General features: G+C 54.0%; 7 protein-coding genes across 7 annotated transcripts; 3 read left to right on the top strand and 4 right to left on the bottom strand.

Moving 5' to 3' along the window:
* The first annotated feature begins 213 nt into the window (after positions 1 to 213).
* BKA78DRAFT_40985 (fungal-specific transcription factor domain-containing protein) lies at positions 214 to 2,823 on the top strand. Its single transcript, XM_066893144.1, has 5 exons — positions 214 to 261; positions 320 to 736; positions 943 to 2,081; positions 2,148 to 2,618; positions 2,676 to 2,823. The coding sequence occupies exons 2-4, from the start codon at positions 339 to 341 to the stop codon at positions 2,570 to 2,572; spliced, it is 1,962 nt and encodes a 653-aa protein (XP_066739737.1). The 5' UTR covers positions 214 to 261; positions 320 to 338; the 3' UTR covers positions 2,573 to 2,618; positions 2,676 to 2,823.
* Positions 2,824 to 3,762: 939 nt separating this feature from the next.
* BKA78DRAFT_299382 (uncharacterized protein) lies at positions 3,763 to 4,302 on the top strand (the record flags this gene model as incomplete). The annotated part of the gene is made up of 2 exons (XM_066887046.1): positions 3,763 to 3,855; positions 3,907 to 4,302. The coding sequence occupies 2 exons, from the start codon at positions 3,763 to 3,765 to the stop codon at positions 4,300 to 4,302; spliced, it is 489 nt and encodes a 162-aa protein (XP_066739736.1).
* A 1,090-nt stretch (positions 4,303 to 5,392) lies between these two features.
* On the bottom strand, positions 5,393 to 6,027 carry BKA78DRAFT_299381 (uncharacterized protein; the record flags this gene model as incomplete). The annotated part of the gene is made up of 3 exons (XM_066887045.1): positions 5,393 to 5,725; positions 5,776 to 5,874; positions 5,911 to 6,027. The coding sequence occupies 3 exons, from the start codon at positions 6,025 to 6,027 to the stop codon at positions 5,393 to 5,395; spliced, it is 549 nt and encodes a 182-aa protein (XP_066739735.1).
* Positions 6,028 to 8,725: 2,698 nt separating this feature from the next.
* On the top strand, positions 8,726 to 11,162 carry BKA78DRAFT_257311 (C6 zinc finger domain-containing protein; the record flags this gene model as incomplete). The annotated part of the gene is made up of 6 exons (XM_066885176.1): positions 8,726 to 9,133; positions 9,196 to 9,255; positions 9,311 to 10,233; positions 10,287 to 10,778; positions 10,836 to 10,877; positions 10,940 to 11,162. 6 exons carry the CDS (start codon positions 8,726 to 8,728, stop codon positions 11,160 to 11,162), a joined length of 2,148 nt encoding a protein of 715 aa, XP_066739734.1.
* Positions 11,163 to 14,130: 2,968 nt separating this feature from the next.
* BKA78DRAFT_356528 (uncharacterized protein) lies at positions 14,131 to 15,458 on the bottom strand (the record flags this gene model as incomplete). The annotated part of the gene is made up of 2 exons (XM_066892073.1): positions 14,131 to 14,542; positions 15,055 to 15,458. 2 exons carry the CDS (start codon positions 15,456 to 15,458, stop codon positions 14,131 to 14,133), a joined length of 816 nt encoding a protein of 271 aa, XP_066739733.1.
* A 1,591-nt stretch (positions 15,459 to 17,049) lies between these two features.
* BKA78DRAFT_299378 (uncharacterized protein) lies at positions 17,050 to 17,430 on the bottom strand (the record flags this gene model as incomplete). Its single annotated transcript, XM_066887044.1, has 1 exon — positions 17,050 to 17,430. The coding sequence occupies one exon, from the start codon at positions 17,428 to 17,430 to the stop codon at positions 17,050 to 17,052; it is 381 nt and encodes a 126-aa protein (XP_066739732.1).
* Positions 17,431 to 18,801: 1,371 nt separating this feature from the next.
* BKA78DRAFT_40892 (glutathione S-transferase) lies at positions 18,802 to 19,738 on the bottom strand. Its single transcript, XM_066893143.1, has 2 exons — positions 19,420 to 19,738; positions 18,802 to 19,368 (listed from the first exon to the last, which is right to left on the bottom strand). Exons 1-2 carry the CDS (start codon positions 19,627 to 19,629, stop codon positions 18,913 to 18,915), a joined length of 666 nt encoding a protein of 221 aa, XP_066739731.1. The 5' UTR covers positions 19,630 to 19,738; the 3' UTR covers positions 18,802 to 18,912.
* Between the last annotated feature and the right edge of the window lie 563 nt (positions 19,739 to 20,301).

Here is a 20,301-nt window from a genome sequence, read left to right as displayed (position 1 = left end):
CTTGTATCTAGAGGGCAGTCTCATTATACACAAGACATAGAATTGTAGAGCCAAAGTGCAGCTAGCTTGCTCATGTTTCTTGTTTTACGCCTTGCTGCGAGACTCTGTCCCCATCAGCCAGGGGAGCGGGCCTCGTTTAGTCTGTCCTTACTCATCACTCATCTGCCTTACACACTTATGAAATCTCTGTTCTAAGGACCATACCACAGTACTATCGCACAGACCTACCTGTAAAGATTGTGTCCAAATGCACACCACACAGTGAGTCGACCTCATCACTCACCCATCAGTCGTCAGAGCTTATCTTATCCCGCATTAGCGGCCCGGCCCGCTGAAACATGGAGAAAACACCAGCGCAGCACCCTGGCACCACCACTTCAACTTCCATCTCCACCTCGCAAGCGGCCGCCCCGCCGACGCCTGCCCATAATCCTGATTCTGAGGCACATCCCCCAGCGGTGATCTCATCAGCAGCAGGTGTCCAAAGCCGCCCTTGCGATATCTGCCGCCTGCGCAAAACGCGCTGCGTTCGTGAAGGAGGTCGCGACAAGTGCGTCTTGTGCACCTTCAATGGCCAGCCATGTACATATCTCCGTGGTCCGCTTCGGCGAAAGCGCCGAAAGGTCACAGATCCTCTCGATGTGCCGTCCCCGACCATCGACGACTCCGTTTCCACGCCCGTCGTCGCTCCCCCATCCGCTCCTGCGCCGCTCAGCCGTCAAGAAGAGATAATAACGTAAGTCTCGCTACCATTTAGTTGTTCTTTTTGCTTCCATAAACTGTTTGCGCACGTCAAAGCTCGTTTTCCAAAGCCTTTCATACTCTCGTCTTTTGTTCATTTTGATGTCTCGTATCATGTCCATCCTCTTCGGGCCATGTCACTACCCTTCTAAGTCGCCTATCTCAATTACCCTCGACTCAAATTCTCATCCGGTGTCACAGTCACAGAGATCCAGCTCCCGAGCTCCTCGAAGCTCTCTCTCCATCTTGCGCGGGCTCCGAGGACATTGACAGTTCCAATCCTCCCTCTCTCCTGGACGGTACCCTCGGCCTCCACCTTAAAACACACCCCGAATACGTTGGCAATACATCATACCGCGAGCCCTCCCTTTTAGACCTCCACAGTCCAACTAGTCCCTCCGTCCGCTCCGTCCGCCGCCTTGACGACTCAACCGTGTTCCTAATCCACCGAGACCGCGAGACCTCCTCAGAATCTAAACGAAAAGCAGACCTGGATGCGATCGAGAAGCTAGTCCACCCCCTAGGCCCAACCCTTGTCCGTTTGTTTTTCCGAATCGTACATCCCAGCTTCCCCATCCTCCACAAGAAGGTCTTCTTGGAAAAGTACGCCCGCTCATATCATGAGTTCTCCCCGCCCCTTCTCGCAGCGGTATATCTTATCGCTCTCGATTGGTCATTATATGACCGCACACTCGCGTCATCGTCCTGGCAGCCGGACCAAACCGCGCTTGAAGCCCTCGCGCTGCGTACCATGAGTGACGAATTGAAGCGTCCCAAAATCTCCACAATCCAAGCCGGTCTTCTTATTCAGCAGCGCTTCCGAAACAACACCTGGACTTTTACATCACAGCTCATTGCCCTTGCCGAGGGTCTAGGTCTCCACATTGACTGTAGCGAATGGGCAATTCCAGAATGGGAAAAGGGGCTCCGTCGGAGGTTGGCGTGGGCTCTCTTCATGCAAGACAAATGGGGCGCCCTGATCCACGGCCGTCCCTCACATGTCCATCTCGATGAAGACTGGGATGTGCGACCATGCCGGATAGAGGACTTCCCGGAAAACGCCGCAGATGAGGAGTATGACTCAGAAGGCAGTGCCGAAGTCGTCGTTGGTCGAGAGCTTTTCCTCCGACAGATTGAGCTGTCCTTCATCCTGAGCGACGTGCTAGCCACATTTTATACAGCAAAGGCTACTCGCCGCGGCGGAACTCTCGACCAACTCGGTACGATAGGCGTAGTAGAATTGGCAAAGCCCATTGTGATGACGCTGCGAGAATGGTACGCTAGATTACCGGAAGCGCTTCAACTCCAAGAGACCCGTCTCAAAAAGCTCTCAGCCAATGGTAAGTCACTTATGCCCCAGAGAATAAGTGCGAGGTCATGAAAGCATCCACTTACAACTCCCCCAGGCTCCCTGCACCTCTCCTACATCTCAGTAGACCTAGCTGTCCACCGCTCCCTTGTCCGCAACATTTCCCCCACCGCGCCCCCCGAGCTCCGCGCTGCAATCCGCACCGGCGCCCGCACCCGCCTCGCTGCCGCCTCGAAGATCATCTCCAACCTGCAGATGGAGCACATCCAGTCCTTCTGGGGATTCGCGGCCTCTGCGCAGCTTGCCGGCATCGGGTCCTTTGCAGGCTTGCTGTGGGCAACTTCTGACGAGGACGCCGAAGCAAAGTATTACGCGGACTGCGTCGAGGAGTACCTCTGGAGTCTGCGGGTGCGGGCGCAGGCAGCGCCGTTTGCGAGGGAGGCGCTGAGGATGCTGGAGGCTGATGTCGGCGGCTTGGGTCCTGTCAGGGCTGCCGCGTCAGGGTTGCATGAGGATGAATGACGGCAGGCTGGTTGACAGAACCAATTGAAATACAGTGTGCGAGTCGGTACTGAGTGCCCCAAAAATCAGGCGTTGAAAAACTCAAAAAGCTTACGTTTCCAAGCCGTGTTACCAGAAAGAAGAGTCCCGAACGGCGTCAAAGAGCCAGGGAACTTTCGACTATTGATGCCTACCTAAGCACTTGAAGATACACACGTGCACACCGGCAGCGACGCGACGCGCCTACCTACCCTCCTTCCTCCAACAACAAGCGACGTCATGGGTGACCGTTCTGGTAACTTTGCCAAGGGCGGAGAAGTTACATACAACAGTCATCAGTGGGCTAATCTGGCCGATTTCGAGATGATTCTATGGTAGAGAGGTTGGGCAGTCATCGATGAGGTCCGCTGCCTGAACCAGAACGCTGGATACAAGCACGAGTAAGGAGTCAAAAACAATCCATTCGATGCGATGCGTTCCGACGACCAATTCAAAGGTCATCGCCGATTGGAGTCGCCATGACTCCAAACCAAGTGCGCGCCGGAACTCCGTTGTCCACGTGAGGGAAATAATGGCACGACAGACGGCATCAGCACAGCGAGTAGACAAGAATGGCCATTCATTGATTGCGGCTAGGTTCGGTCTACAGTCTTCCCTCTTCCCCGTCTTCCCTCTTCCCTGTCTTCCCTCTTCCCCGTCTGCCCTTTTCCCCGTCTGCCCTTTTCCTCGTCTTCCTCACATCCTATCATTGTTACTGATTGGGAATTTCGAACGATTTTGATGAATGCAAAGGAACCAGACGTTGCCGGCAATGCCAACTTCAAGCTGCCATTCTGGAGGACCGGTACTCTTTCTTCGCGAGGAGGGCTCCAGAATGCTCAAACCTCCATTCAAGATTCCAGAACGTTCGAGAGCTGCGGGCAGTCTCGAGTCAAGCCGGACACGGTCGCTGGAAAGGACGCGTTATTTACAACCGCGTTGCCCTCATTGGGGCTGCAATGCAGGTTAAAGTTTGGGCTGTAACGGCGCGGGCAGGGCTGAACGGCGCAGCCTGCACGGGAACAGGGAATCCCAGGCGTTCTTGTTCTTGCGAAGGAGTTCTCTAGGCTGAGAATTAGGTATAAAGGAGGACCTGATTTTACGCCAAAGCTGTCTTCACCCTCTGTGCATCCTTTTTCCTATCTCACTGCTACAGCTTTTTCTCGCCAACCATGTCGACACTCAAGGTCATCAACGAAATACGAACACCCCGAGAGATGTGGAGGACGACGACCGGACTTGGAAAATTGTGGCATGATTTGACGGTCCGGGAACCCGGAACATTGCCTAAAAATGAAGACATCCTTCGTTCATAGATACAGTCCTACGAATTGGCCCAAGTTTACGGCTTCGGCACTGATCGCACCACGGACTCGATTCTGAATGAATTCGAGAATCACTTGGAAGGTCTTGTGCATGCCCTGGAGCTGCGCAATCAATGCAAGCCCGACAATGCCATTGAGCTCACGGGCGAATCTGTTGCGAGGATCATCGACCTGGTGGTTCGGAGCACCCAACGCATCCGCAAAGTCGGAAAAGATCGCAACGATCAGGCCCTGCGGGACGAAACGGCCATGCTGGATCGACTGTTCGATACGCTTCACGACAATTTGGAGGACTTTCTTATGGGAGAGTTCGAGGAAGATTTGGAAAGTCCGGTCCTCTTTTGGGACTGGTTCAACTCCTGGATGACCTCGCGAGGTTATTCCTAATCCATCCTTGACTCGATAACTTGCTCGAGCAATCCCTGGCTCTTTGTAAGCTAGCACCCATGCCCTACTTCAGGTTACTACCTGACGCTGACTTTCAAGGTTGAGCAGTGGCTTCTCGCCATGATCTATTCCTTCAACATTCACGAGTTACGTTTCTGGGTGTTCAAGGCGGCAAGAAGGTGGTTGGGATTTTGAAGATTTGCCTCATTTTTTTTTTTTTTTCGAACGACTTGGCCGCATTCAACATAGCCCCAAGTTATGTTCTCTTATGTCGATCCCATTGTTGGTCTCTCATCCCAACCTCGGCGGCGTCTTATCGGGCTTCGACTATACACAGTTTGAAAAATTCAATGCCTTGTTTGCAAAATTCTAGAGCTCCCCTGCGACAATAGAGCTGGCCATGTAGATAAGATTGATTAAGCACTCCTTCTACCGCATCTGCCCTGACATCTTGCGAGTGTATCTGATCGTAGAGAGCTCAGAAACGTTTCAGGAATACATCCTAAGCTTTCGCCGCGTTTGCATTTGATCTGGAAAACGGAGGCATGGCTGGGCATGGCGGGGCAAATCTAAGAGAATGCGGAAGCGAGAATGATGCACGTCGTTCGCTGCGGGAGGTTGCGGAAAGAACACTATGTGCTCGGTGACAATCGGCAGTGTCGAAGGCAGTGTTGGATGAGACGCGTTGAGGGACGAAGACAATGGCGGTCTGTGCGTTCGCCTGAGCGGAAAGACTTCCGTCCCGTCCCGCTACGCGCTTGCTTGTCGCGCCAACTTTTCCCTTCCACTCTCCCGTTCTCCACTAAAAGTTCTGCATTTCTGCTCTTTGGGCCAGATACTACATTTCTCTATCACTCACGCTGGAGCCAGCGCTCCGTCATGGACAAATTTCGACATCGAAGCCACATTGTGTGCGCCTCATCCTTGAGCAGTCTCATCAATTCATTGTGGAACACAACTCAGCAATGATGTGGTTTAAGGCTATGGGTCCCCTCCAAAGCAACATGGTTGCCCGTTTTTCATATTTGATCCTCTGCTTGGCGTCCCATCACAGTAGCGAGTGTGCAAGTTCTTTTCAGAAACCGCGCGACTATTCCGACTTGCCACGCTCTGATCCGTTGGGATTGTTGCTCCCACTGTTCTCGCCTCCACCATTTTCATCCTGCCTCAGATCGAGGCCCGTGTGGATGGCGCCAGCAAGCGGATCGATGTCGCTGGGGACACATGTTCCTGGGTTTCCGTACGGACCAAGAGAATCGTCTTCCTTCTCCAAATTCTCAGTGGCCTTGTGTGCAGAGTCCGAGACTGCTGCTCCAACCTCCTTCGCGGCGTTCGATACGGTATCGGCTGCCGCAGTCGTAGTCTCAGCGATTTGAGCACCGGCAACCTTGGCCGCTTCTTTTGGCGACCGTTTTTCCAGGGTCTGTTGAAAGGAATCAGCACATCATCAAGAACCTGCAGAGGGGAGCTCACCTCTGAACTAGTCTTCTGGCCGGAGTACAGGCCAGTCGCGGACAAGGCCGAGCGGATGACATTCTCAGCCGTAGGCATCAGCCCATCCTGGCAGATCAGCTATGCGACCAGACATAAGATCAGGCTGCCGGTCACCTCTTGATTGATCACCCTAGCCTCCACGACCGGTGAGACTTTGCCATTTTGACCAGCAGACTGCGAATCTGCAACATCCTGGCTGTCGTGGCGAGGCTTGCGGTTCTCGTCGTTCATGGTGAAGTCAGGTCGCCGTTACTGTGGCTCAGGTAGGTAGGACAAGGAGTAGTTCGGGTCTTGGCAGCCCTTCATGTACAAGCGACCGAAGGGAGGAATGGTAGAACCAGCGAGAGTCTTTGGAGATGCTTTGCAAAGCGACTTCGCCAACAGCAGCGGCACACTGCATCGAAGCGAACAAAGGCAGGTACCCGTTCCGCAGCTTCTCAAACGCTGACAGTTGAGTAGTGCTTACCAGGAGGCTCCGTGATGTTTACGGAAAGCTTCGCCGCGTAGTTTGACTGCATGTTCCCGTTCAAAACACTTGATGGCAATTCGACACTGCCCAACATTTCGACGCGATTGTCGAAGCAACATGATGGGCCAGTCTGATGTTCGTCCCCTCCACTATCTACGTCACTTGCAAGAGCCCTGCAAACATTTCGGACGACTGCCTGGTTTGGACTTGGCCTGGAATAAATGCTCAAGGAAGAAGCGCAACTCCAGTTGCCCCTCAGGAAAAAGACTATGTTTAGCCAGACCTCACAGCCAACAGTGAGGCTGACGCTCCAGATTCAACTTCGCTCATTCGTTCCCTTTATTCGTTGATTTCTTTTTACAAGCTCAGGAATTGGTTGCTCATTTATGCAGTGTTCTTGATAAGCTTCACACAGACTTGTGGCCAATCGTTTTGGCCCTTTGCATGAACCCCCTCAGCTGTCGCTTTGGCTCTGGCAAAAACTCCTGCCGTCGCGTATCTTAGTCTTCTTCGGTCTGGAGCTTGCACCAGACATACGTCCCCTCTTCCGCGATCCTAGTTTCAAGCACGTCAATGCATGCACGTTTCTTGTCAAAGAAGAGCTTGAATTGGACTGGACGCTCCTCGACGCCATGGTCATACATCAGCAACGATCCAAGCGCCATGGGGTACACTGCAGCAAACGCCGGATGCACACCAATTGTAGACGCTGTTGTACGATCGGTGCCCGATCGGTTCACGACAGCACCTGCAAACGTTGGCGCAGGCGCGTACCTGGCTAAGCTCCTCGTCATCAACTCCCAAGCCACTTAGGAGCAGCCACTGAGTTGACCGGTCTTGAAGAGAGGGTCCCGCTGCACTGCCGTCGGGGGAGCAACCAGTCAGACCGACTTCTAGGCCCTTAGACTGCCGATCAGATCGACGCTGTACCCAACGTCCGGTAGGTGGAAAGTACCCTTGGAAGTACGCCTGTGTATATTCTGGGAACTCCCAACTCTTGTACTTACTGGATGAGCAGCAGAGGGTTGGTACCAAGGACTACTTCTACGAAATGCCTCTAGGACAAAGTCGAGTCGGCATAAATATTTTCTTTAAACAGTCAGCTAGGACCTTCAGATGATTGCCTCCATGCTCATGTGGACAGGCCAAATTGAAGATCATGGTGGCCATGAACGCTCCAGGGATGATGACAACCTCGTTACTCAGGTCGACAAGTCCGGCCATGGTCCGCCACGAGTGCTTCATGGATCGACCAAAATCCCGTTAGCTGACCTGGACAAGGTTCTCTCTCGATCAGATGTGCTGTTGAGCAACCCTCTTTCTCAAGATGGACTGTGAGCTATACTTGGTTTGGGTCGATTCGGCTTGAGTTTCTTCGATCCGGGACCAATCAGTCACGTCAAATCTCCAAAAGTTGCCGAGAACAACTACAAAAGATTGCAAAAAGCGAGCGCTTCCAAGCAAAGTCGGAGATGAGAGTTTCAACATCTGCACTGGTGGTTCTACGGCAGCGGCATGATGTGGACGCGGGGTGGGTCGGGAGGTGGAAGAGCTGTCAAAAAAACCAGGAACACCTTGTTCTTAAGGATCCAACCACCAACAGACATGCTCACCCAGGCCTCCAGTCTACAGACCTGCGTTAGTTGTCATCGCGGCTGCAGTGCAACGGGTGGGCCGCCCAGCAGCTGCCACGACCGAATCAGACGCAACGCCAAACGGATAAGCGCAGGGTAGCGCGTGGAGCGGCAAGGTCTTTGGTCTGGCTATTAATCTATTTCGACGCGTTGTTGGCGTATCACAGGATTGGGAAGCTCTTGGAATCCACACGGAGCTGGCAGCGACATGGTGATGACGGCGAGCTGCATCACGTCAAAGCGTCGGATGACAGTGTCCTGGCGCGTCCGTTCAGGCATATTAGCCGGCGCAGTACGCGCCCATCCCCAACCGCCATCCTCCATGACCTGCACCGTGCTCGGCGCGGATGCAGGCGCTCGCTGCCCGTGCTCGCCTCCACGCTCGCCTCGCCGCCCGCGTGGCTGCCACCGCCACGAGATTGTATGCTCGATGCGTCCAGGCCTCCAGAATCCCTAGGAAAAGGGAATCCTCAGTCTAGAAGTACAGCCGGCAAGTCCACGGCATGTTTGGTCTCCGCCATTTTGGTCGACAGCAAGGCCAGGATAAATACACAAAACATGGCACCCCCATCCCCATATCAAACTTGTGTTCACCATTCTTTTTGGTCTGTATCCCCAGGCCCCCGCCTAGAAGCACCTGATTAAGTCTTCCACTGTCTTTTGTCTCATCCTCATACAAGGCTGCTGCGGCCCCAGTCTTTGTCTTGTTCTTTTCTGCCCAACGCCTCTTGTGCGCTACACCACACACCACGACACAAGCCACAACCGCATCCATCTTCGGCTGCAGCGACGTACCTGGAGAATGTGCCTGGCCTACCCACCAATCATGACGCCCATCACTCCCTCTCCAGACTTCAGCCCGGTGTCAGCACCAACTTCGACTGCGAATGGGCACTATTTGGCCGACAACTTCTGCCTCACTCTCGGTACCCTGCCGGAAGTCGATTCTGATTTGCTTAAATCGTCGCTCAAATCCTCGTTCAAACCACACGATTCATCAAATGCGTTTGAACCCGCTTTTGCCCCAACAGGCCCTGCAGGTAGCACTTTTGTGAAGAAGCGCCCGCGCAACATGTCTCAATCTAGTGCCGACAAAGACTCCCGGGGAGATGGACGTCAATCAATTGCCAATGGCGCTACCGCATGCAATACACTTGACGGCTCGGGATCAAATGCAAAGAAGAGGCCAAGCACGGATACTATCGATTATCCTCGCAGGAGAGCCATTATCGCGGTACGTGTAACAGAACTTCCGTATCCATCTCCCAAGAACCTGGTAGACTCATCCCATTCTAGTGTGAGATCTGCCGTTCCCGCAAATCTCGTTGCGATGGCAATAGACCAAAATGTCGATTGGTATGAATCCTGCTCATCTATCCAAGAACCCTTTCGATGCTGAGTCTTTTATTAGTGCACAGAACTCAATGCAGACTGTGTCTATCGCGAGCCAGGCATAAAGCTGGATGCCGGAGACAAGTTGATCCTCGAGCATCTCGACCGCATCGAAGGACTGCTTCGCTTCAACATCTCGTGCCAGCCTCAAGTCAGCAACTTGTTCGACTTTACTTCCCACTCTCCGACAGCGAGCCACAGCACCAACGACGACCTACTCGCTCACAATCCCAGCAGTCTGAGCGGCATGGTGCCGCTCTCTCAGAGCAATCCGAATGGCCTCGGCGGCAGAGACCCATTCTCAACTGACTTCAATGCGGTTTCCAGGACTCATTCAGAGTCCTCTTTGCATCTATTGCAGTGGCCTTTGATACGAGACCTTGTCTCGCGCGCCTATGACCCCCAAGTCATTCTCTCACTCGAAATGTCACGCGAACCACTGAATTTTTCGAACAAGACGATCAGTCTGGATCTTTCCAACGCCAACGTATACGTACATGCCTTTTTCGCTCGCGTCAATGTCTGGTATGCTGTCGTGAACCCAAATACGTGGGCAGCATTCTACCGGGCGGCGATTTCAAAGGGCCTCCGCGAGGGCCCAGAATCCACAATGGTACTTCTAGTACTAGCCCTTGGAGCAGCGAGCAATGCCGGGAGCATGGTCCAACAACCCCTCAACAGCGAACCTCCTGGTATCAACTACTTTGCAGCAGCTTGGAACATGATGCCTGGACTGTTGACCCAAAGTCATGTCCTAGCTCCCCAGTGCCAGTTCTTAGCCGCGGCGTACTTGTTCTACATTGTCAGGCCGCTCGAGGCTTGGAACATGTTGACCAGTGCAAGTATGAAGCTACAGCTGTTGCTCGGCGCCCCCAATCGACTTTCGCCTCAAGCAAGGGAGCTTGGAGGAAGAGTATATTGGAATACGCTTCTCTTTGAAAGGTGAGCACCATGCACCCAGACACGGCCTTTGTCATCAAGCTAATCCTGCCCAGTGACTTGCTTGGAGAACTTGATCTTCCTCAGTCGGGAATCGCACAGCTGGAAGAAAACGTTGGCCTGCCGGGCGGTTTCGACGAAGAGATCGAAGATGCCCCTGTCGGCAGAGATGAATTATGGTACTTTACTGCTGACATTGGGCTTCGACGCATCCTCAATCGCGTCAACCGGACCATCAATACTACGACTATCTCGTCGACATCGATACAGCACCTTGAACCTCTGGTCGCGGACCTCGACCTACAGCTCACCCAATGGTACGAGGGCCTACCACTACCGGTTCAATTCCCACACAGCCGTGTCCCACTTTCCAACCCCGTGCAGACCGTGCTGCGTCTGCGCTACTTTGCATGCAGGACGACGATCTTCAGACCGTACATTCTAGCGGTTCTCAACGACGAATCTGCCGCCTTGGATGTAGTGGTTCAGGAGAATTGCCGACGTTGCTTGGAAGCTTGTGTCCGCCAATTGGAGCACATCTCGGCTCAGTAAGTCCACATCGACACATGGAGTAACAAGTCCGCGAGATCTAACAGATTCATCAGCCACGCTGGCCACCTTCCATATTTGTGGCAAGGTGCGCTCTCGTATGTACTCCAACTTCTGCACCCCCAAAGACATTGTTTCGCTGACGAATTTCGGATAATAGAGTCGTTTCGCAAACGCTATTGGTCATGGGCGCGACCATGTCGCCTTCACTGTCGGCACTTCTGCCGCCCCCGCATGCTATGGACGCCATCATCAACGACGTGGTCTGCGAAATTGAGCGCCTCGCCCATCTAGCTCCAAGTCTTCGCTTGTCCGCGGAGATCGTCCGGGAGGCGGAAGAGCGGCGACAACTCTTCCTTCAATCAACTGGCCTCAAGGTCTGATGTGACGGACAGTAGCCTCTTCCAGGTGGTCCCGAGGACCATTACCGACCAATCAGACTTGCGTAATCTTTTGTTCGCCTGGATCAATGGACTCTTTGCCTGTTTGCCAGGACGAATGGTCGGACCAGGCACGCAAACAGATGGCCATGCAGACTGCCGGGCATCATCGCTTCCAGCTAGAGCAGTCATGAGCGCAAAGTCTCGCAAAGAGATGGGTCCCCTCGCGTCCATCCAGCCACTTCGCAAAGAGGATATCGCACTGCATTTGTCGACAACCCGACGAGCAGCCATTCCCTGTTCTCCACACTCGATCCGAATGACTAGAAGAGGTTCATGCTGCTTCCACTACGCAGGCCAGGTCCCTGCTGAATTGGCCAACCTTCCTTCCTTGCTTGGCCAGCCATGTCCACATATGTCCAGGCTTATGCGGGTTCCGTCGATCACTCGTTAGCCGCCTCCGCAAGAGGCATGTAGCCCTGCATCGCCGTTGCCATTGCCGTCGCTGCATTCGCGGAGCCACCATACTGCTCTCTTCATCCTTCCGTCCACGGGCCCTGCACTTAGCGTTCCGGCTGCCTCTTTGGGCGGGGTATCGAGCCTGCAGTCCAAGTTGCCCGCATACGTCTTTCCAGCAACCAACCTCGAGTGGCTGTCGGTCTGATCCTTCTTCGGCTCCTCCCGCGGACGGTTCCTACCGCTTCTCTGCATGCCCATACGAAGACTGCGGGGGCGCACGATCCTCGGTTTCGGTATTCTGCCGTCCCTCCACTGCTGGTGGCTTTGCCAGGTCAACACGCAACTTGCCGCTTGGAACGGGAACAGAAACCGTCGACTTCCGCCGTCGGCCTCTGCGACCAGACTGTCGCGATCGATGATGGATGACTGATGCAAAGTCCAGGTCGCGTCAAGCTGGGCATGAGGGCCAGCCTGCTGACTTTCACTCTCTACTTTCATCTTTGTACTAGTTTTTGCTTCTTCCTCTCCATGTTTCTTGCTTGTCGCGGCATACTGGTCGCAATCGAATAAAGCTTTTGGAATGCCGTTATCTCGATCGTGTTAGTTTTCCACAGCCTCCTTCCCTCACTCTCTCCTCCACCACCATCCACAGTCGGGGATAAAAGAACACAACCTCCAAGTGTTGTGGCGCAAAAGAATTGCTCGACACAAAGCCGACTCCCAAACTCTCAAGTCAAGATACATGTATACAGGGAGCATTCAAGCATCTTGCCACTCTGTCTGCCGCACCAAAAGTTACTTTGTTTTCAACAACACCGACTTTGTCAGTGGAAGGATTGGGTATTTGACTTTCAGACGTGTTCCTTGCATATATTAGGTAGCTACCAAGCCTCTCCCAGACAGAAGAAGTCCATTTGCAAAATCGAAGTCAATCGTTTCGAAATGTCTTCTTGAACGCGGTAATGACGATGTTGACAACAATTTGCCCACATCGACACACGACAACCCGCCATCTCATTCAACTCCTGACCCTGGGCAAACTTGGAGTCTCAGCCTACGTAGCCCTCCAAACTAACTCGCGATATCGCACATGCGCCTGACACCCAACTGGACCAGCTGAGATAACAATATCTTTTTTTCACTGCCCCAATCCGCCTTCGACCGCTCGTCAAGGACCACAAACAAATGCCCATGCCTACAAGTACGGTCGGACGTTGTAATCAGCGAAATGGGTGTCATCAGAAAGACCATGGAGGTATCGGCGGCTTGGCTCCTCGCCGCACCCCTGAATGTCTGCGCAAACATCCCGCAAAGAGATCATGGTCGCGAGCACTGAACTCCAGGTCGCGGTATTATTTCGCGTCATACCGAGCATAAAGACTCGGCGCGAAGAGCAGACGGTATACGCCGTCTTGTCGGGCTAAGCTGACTACAAGCCACTGGATTCATCTCGCGTCGCGATGGCAATGCAAGCGAGCGAGTACGTCACGACGTGACCGAGATTTTCGCCCGTGGGCTCGAAGTTGTGTACACAGGCGCGCGATGATCCATCCGGGCCTACGAAAGCGGCAGAGAGAAGCGAAGGTTGTAGATGGTGAGCAAAGAAGCAAGGAGCAAGCGAGCGAGCAGGCAGGTGACTCGAGGAGATGACGAGATGCTGGCATCGGTAGTTTGTTTACGAGGGCGGCAGAGGTGTTGGCAGTAGTTGGATTGACATTGGCACTTTTGGGTCGGACTCGGGGATACGAGACGTGAGGCAACAAGGTGCGACCTCGGTCGGGGCGGGAGGGTTGGGTGATGTAATGGGATTGAATGGTGATGGAGGTGGAGGGGGACGAAAACGGGACGGATAGCGCGCGAGAGGAAAAGGATGGGTTGAAAGGGAGGTGCGGATGGCGAGCAGGTCTGGAAGGAGGAAAGATAGAAGTGAGACAGACGTCGGATGCGAGGGTTGTGTGATAAGAGACAGACGTGGACGGGGCCAAGGTGGAGGTGGAGGAGGGATGCAGAGATGGCATTGAATGAACGGACGACCGAGTGTGGGTCGGTAGGAGGCCTGGTTGGACGAACGGGAGTCAGTGAGTGTGGGATGACTTGGACGGGACAGCGGGATTGGGAGCGGTCGAATGGTGGCTGTGAGTTCTCTAGTGGAGTGTATTCTGGAGGGATGGGGACGATTCAAGGCCATCACGGCGCTTCCATCTTGGCCAGGAGTTTGTCAAGTGAAGGAGTACCCTTTAGACTAACATGACATCGGCGATCTCAAGAGATGTCTCAGCAAGATGAGAATTGCGGTATCGAACTGCCGTTTGAAAACACTAGACGCCAGAAATGCATCATGAGACACCGATTCGTAGTGTTTGAAATGAGGTGATGATATTGAGCCCAAATCTAGCAAGCAAAAAAGACAGGAAAAGCCCAACAACCATCCAACAGGTAGAGATATCATGAACCAGCTTCCAGATATGCAAAACAGAAAAACAATAGATGATGCCAAAAACAAAAAGCCGCATTAAACGTAATCGCAAAAGAGCGTCATGAAGAGCGTCGCCACCCACAGCGAGATCAAAGTATTTCCGCGGCCCAAACCGCTCAGCGAAGGCAATTCGCGCTCGGCCATGGCGGCCGCACAAACCTCGAGGGGCTCGGAAGGAGGTGAGGAGGGAACAGGAGGAAGAGCGCCATCGGAAGTGGGAGTAGAGACAGCAGTCGAAGCAGTGTTGGCGGCCACTGGTGCGCCAGCGCACTGCTTCACTACTGCCGCTACCACCACTGCCTCGGTGCCGCACGAGAAGCAGCGGCAACAGCGCGTCAGAGTGGAGGCCCTGCCGCCGGTCGTCGTATCGACCGCGCAAAGACCGCCACCATCGCCGTTGCCGCCGACGTGCTCGCGAGAGGCGCCTAATGGCAAAGCAAACTCGGGACTGAGAGGATGTTGTAGATGACCCGGAGCCCAAGACTCAGAATAGGCAACGGTTCCAAATCTCCATTCCTGAGCTGGCACAGGCCGCGGCTGCGGGGGCTGCGTTCGCGTCTGCTTTCCTTTTTTGCGTGCTGGCAGCAGTGGAGGCGTTGCTGGACTGCGACTCGGCCTGGTCTTGGGCTTGGGCTTGAAAACGAAGCTGTTGGCGACGAAAATGGCGCTGCAGACGACGCAGGGGGCTTTTCCAAGGAGAAGGGGTCGTTGCGTTGGTTGGGGGTTCGGGAATGACAGCGGAGACAGGAGCAGGAGGCTGCGGCGGGGAGACCAAGGCCGCAGTGTCGTTGGCTCGTCTTAGAGCGTCTTGTCGTTGGGGTTCCTCGCCAGAGCCTGGTGAAAAGAGAAAATCGAATCGGTAAACGTTCGCGGTTTTTTATTCATCGTGGAAAAATGGACGATTTTGGGATTTATTTTTCTTGGGGAACGGGATGGTATAAGAGCATGCTCGTGCTTTACGCGCGGAATGGCGTACCAGTGCCAAAGCTGCCGTAGGACCTCTTGACGCCGGCCTCGGTGGTCTTGTTGGGCAGGGCGTGGATGTTCTTGTTGCCCTCGAAGATGCCAGAGACGGGCTTGGGGAGGTTGACGCGGGGGAAGGTAGCAGACTCGCCCCTCTTGGTGACGTTGTAGCTGCGAACGCTGATGTTGGCGCTACGGCCGATGAGGACGGAAGTGTCGTTGAGACCGCGGGAGAGGAGGATGGAAGAGTCGTTCAAGCCACGGGGCTCGATGACGCGGGTGACATTGAGACCGCGGGGAAGGAGAGCAGAGGTCTCGTTGAGGCCACGAGCCTCAATGGAGCTGTTGAAGGGAACAGCAGCAGCCGTGGCTGCAAGGAGGGCGACAAGGGAGAATTGCATTTTTGCTGGGGTTTTGTGGTTCAGTGATCAACGTCCAAGGATTGGATGGTCGTGGGCCGAGGAAAGAGTGTCCGTGAGAGAGAGTAGACGTCTGGTGACTGATGTATATCACCTTTTTGAAAGCGATTGACAATAACAACGGTCGGTGAGGCGGAGTTTGAGGGCGGAATGTCCTTTATACCAGGGCGGGCCAACCAGGTGTAGAAAAAGGACTTGATTCAGCCAAGGCTCCGCTCGTGGGCGGGCTCAGAGAGGCATGGTGCGCCGCAGACTCCACCGCTCCATGTGCTGGCCATTGGCAATTGGGGTGCGCTAGTGCCCATCAGTGCGCAGCGAAAGCGGCGGGCCTGGCACGTTGTTGGCTGTTGTGAGCAGATCGCCGAAGGCTGGAGCAGAATTCGCTCATGATGTGGGGGCACAGAATGGGACACACACCATGGACCCGTTATGCCTGTCACTTCCGCCTTATGCAGAGAGACCTGCGCGCCTTGCTCTTGCAGAGGTCCACGGCAGCTTGGCTTGCTCCATGCTGCTTTTGAGACGAGATGTAAAACAAAGCCGCTTACATGCAGAGCATCTTTCAGGTGTTGATTTGTTTTCTCCTCTGGACGGAAGTGGGTTGTTTTTCCAGATTCTCCTGCAGCATATCCCGGCTTCCCGCTCGGATCCCTGTTATGCTTGACGCTGATAAGCTTACCATTGGCCTCTGACGACTTTGGTCAAGTCCATCTGAAAACACATGGCTGACGTCGTGTTACAGCCCTGTAGTCAGGCACAGCCTTTAGGTGCCAGGAGGTCCCTCTCGGAAATTTTTATTCTCAAAGGCTTCAGTCGAAGCGAGGTGCCTTGCGAACACGACACTGTTTCCTGCGTCAGGTTTTGATGGAGGCCGGACTCTTCGCGGTGTTGTGTCTTCGGTGAGGTTGGGATTGTGCACGGACGAGCAGGAGCCCTTTCAGCCACCGAGCGCCCTGGACCACCACTCACCACCGAACGGCCAACAGCAAACCTGCAGGCGCTAGACGGGTCAACATGCCACGGCGGAATGTCTCCCGGAGATCCGTGTACCTATATTGACCCCACAGACGAGCAACAGTCGAAGGCGTAGAAAAGGGCGGAAAAAACGTGCTTTTGTCCGTCCAACGTTGATCCGTAGATGATGTCAATCGTCGTCTCGTATGCTGCGCCAAGCAGAGGTTGTCAGCGTCAAGGGCATTTGCTCGAGGCGAGACGGACGGCAGGCGCCGCCTGACAGAGCGATGTACAGGTACATGAGTGAGGTCGTGACAGGATTTTGCCTTCTTCTTTTTCAGCGGACCCCAGATAGGCAAGAATCAGCCTTGAGCGCATGGGCCGCCGTGCGAGGACAAAAGTCGGTGATGGACCGCTCCATCGTCATTGGGGAATCTCCCCGGCTGCCCGTCATGGCGGGACCTCGACCTCACAGCAGATTCTTTGAAACAAGTCGCTAGAGCGCTCATGTTTCCTGCGCTGGAAGGCCACCTCCGAGAAGGCCTCAAAATTCTCGAGTGCCTGCTTCAAGGCGCCAGCTGCAGGGGCGCGGCGTCCGACGCCATCATAACCTTATTTTTTAGATGTCTGGGTCAACCTTAATCGTAAAAGGGCATTCGGCCCGTGGGGGGTTCTTGGCTCGGCCGTTCCTATCAGCTTGATAAGGTACGATCCCGCAAGCCACGAGAGCCACCTTGGTGCTTTCTTTCATACTTCCGGGACGGCCCAGCTGGGCGCGGTGCCTTGTTGCTTCGGCTGTGCCAATAGTCCAGTTTTTCTGCAGTCGTTCGGGCCCAGAACTCAGGTCAACGTCCCGTGTGATGCTGTGGCGCTCCTTCGAATCCGAGTTGGTGGTTGTAGCCGCCCCCTGTCGGTTGCTTGGTGATAGCGACAAGGAGGCCGAGAGACCTGCCAGTCGCAATGCCGAGACGATGACGATCCGCTTGCACGTGGGATACATTGTGGTGCAAGTGGCAGCGATCACAGTAAAGACGGGGGCATCGCGGACATTCGAGGCTGCAAACTCACCTCAAGCCCGGGAGGACCGGCCTGCTACTCATGAATGGGATCGGCTGGGACGTGATTGTGATCACCCCCGAGACTCCTATACCGATGCCGATTTGAAAAAATATGCCGACCTCGCACCAAGCGCGCAAGTTGTGCAAACTTTGAAAACGTGCCGGCGGTTGCGCATGTACTGTGACGTGGGATGTGATTGGGTTGCCGTGCGCGACTGCAAGTAATATAGAGCCTGCATCCACTGGACTTCCTGTTCTACTCGTCCAACATTCGACAATTGTCCGCTGCATGCTTACATGAAACAAGACTGGATCTGGATGGTGCAGGAACCTGCATACGCGATTTTTGAACGGCGGTACCGTGGCGATTCTGGTTAGCTGTGTGACCTGATTTTTCCGTGCATGAGGCATCTTTCCCTTTAGGAGAAAGTGGTGGCTAGGCCAATCTGTTGTTGATGCCTTATCAATACCAGACGAAGTATCCAGAGCTGGAAGGTGAGTCGATTGAGGAGACGCCAGGTCGCAGAATGTGCGATGTCTATCATCCCATGGACAATGGAAACATCATGCCTGCAGAAATGCGATTTTGGAAGGTCGAATCATTGTCGATAGCATCTCCGGAGTCCGCAGTGCTCGTTCTATCATGGCGATGCCAGATTCCCACGAGAGGTGTGCGCCGGGTTGAAATCTGTGATCAGCATTTCCGCTCAAAGGTAAGCCCAACAAGAGCAAAGATGGTGACTGATCCGGCTGCAGCGTTCCTGGGGCACCGATCGGCGTCGCATCCTTGTCATTTTGCCAGAAGGTGGGATGTTGGACAGCAAAAGGAAAAGCGGACGCGCTTCAAATGACGACAGACGACCCAAAATCCTCAGCTGGGTGTGGCGCATGAAACACCGGCCGTGATGCAGTCGTGGACGCTGAAGCTGAGAGACTGAGGACATGGTACCCTGCAAAAAGCTTCGATTTGATCTGATCGAAATTGTTTTGTTGCAATGACGTTGGTATGCATCGAGACCTCTGGCTATCAGGCGTTGACAATTGGACGAAAAGCAGACACACCTAATGCACCAGCGGTCGTTAGTATGGTGCCCAAGCGGTTGTGCGAGACGAAGAACGGCGGGTGATAACTTAGGAAACAACTCATACCCAAGACGTGGACGAGACACTGATACTATCGCTGTCAACTCAGTCATCGACTGGTGTAGAGACGATCACAAGGCGAAGAAGGTGTTGAAAAGTTGTGGAGAGAGATGTGGGGGAGGGGCACTAATCACGCAATACGACTGACGACGCCACTTCAAGTCGTGGCCGGACCACGTCCTCCCCGAATGCAGATACCCAAGAGATGGCCATTTCAGAAATGCATTAGAAAAAGAGAAATGGACTGTCATTATGGTTCGTATGCACCTCCAAGCACCCTCTTAATGCTTCTGAGAAGCAGCCGCCTTTTCGGCCAGGACCTTCTTCACGGCCGGCCTCTCCAACAAGCGCTGGTTCCACTTCGACCACTCTGGGAATTCCTTTGCCGCATCGAAGTCGGGAAGAAGCCAGCCCAAGACCGATTGCCAGGGGATAAAGGCCAGGTCCGCGTACGAAATCTTGTCGCCAACGAGGTAAGGTTTGCCCGTCTTCTTGAGATGCGCGTCGATGACTCCGAGGGTCCTCTTGATTTCGTTGCCGTAGCGCTCAATCGCACTGGTGATGTTCTTCTCCGAGTGGAAGTAGGTGAACCAGGCCTTCTGGCCCCAGTACGGACCCTGTCCGCTCATCTGGAAGTGCAGCCATGACTTTTCCAAGTACTTTTCAGATGTGGCGGTGTGGTGCAGCTTCGCCTCCTTGTCGTAAGTCTCAACCAGATATTCGAGAATGGCGCCCGACTGAAAAAGGATTAGCCATGACTCGAGCAACATGCTAAGGAAAACACTCACCTCGAAAACCTTGACGCCCGTGTTTGGGTCCTCAAGAGCAGGAACGCGACCATTGGGGTTGATCGAGACGAAAGGCTCAGCCTTCATGGCCGGGAATTCAAGGAACTTGGTCTCATAAGGGATCTGAAGCTCCTCAAGGACGATGGCCACCTTCCAGGGGTTGGGGCCGGTGGTGTGAGAGTAGAGAACGAGAGGCTTAAGAGCAGACATTTTGATGTTTTCGAAAGAGTTGGCACTTGCTGAGATGATGCAGTGGTGAGTTGAATGTCAGTCAAGAACACGAGAGGTTGGTCAAGCTTGATATAGGCAAGCCCCTCAAAGAGGTTTGTCTATACTGGTGCGATCCATGACATCAGACGTTGGTACGTGTCTTCTCTTTGAGATCCACAACAGCTACAATCACCGACCTCAGCGCCATAAATCCGAGGATGGTGAACTCTGATTCGACAATGGCTCGCATGAAAGACAGGAACCATCGCAATACGATCAGGCACATCGACCCTCTTCGATCACGTTCGGAATCGAGCGTCCGATTTGTCAGCTCCAGCTCGGAGTGCCAATGTACTACAGCGGAAATCAGCAAATGATGGGTCAGCTTCGCGGCAGTAGTCGTGAAGACCAGCCAAAAAGCGGAAACGTGCCGCCAAGAGAAAGGCCTTGGTCAATTGAAATGGCAAGAAGTCGGTTTGGTCCGGCATCCGACGGAATCCTTTCCATCCGGATTGAATGGTCAGCCGTTGTACAGAGAATAGGAGGAGTAGGACTAGCAGCGCGATGGATAGCTGAAATAGGAAGTGTCAGTCGGATGATGGAGTTGAATCGTGTCCTGTCATGGCCGGCGTTTGGCCGCTCTTCTGCTGCCGCCCCTGCTGCTGCAGGACT

This window comes from Phyllosticta capitalensis, assembly GCF_038381095.1.
Source record: "Phyllosticta capitalensis strain CBS 128856 chromosome Unknown BKA78scaffold_11, whole genome shotgun sequence".
NCBI classification, from domain to species: Eukaryota; Fungi; Ascomycota; class Dothideomycetes; order Botryosphaeriales; family Phyllostictaceae; genus Phyllosticta; species Phyllosticta capitalensis.
The sequence above is the reverse complement of the archived record's forward strand: the minus strand, read 5'-3'. Positions and strand labels throughout refer to the sequence as shown.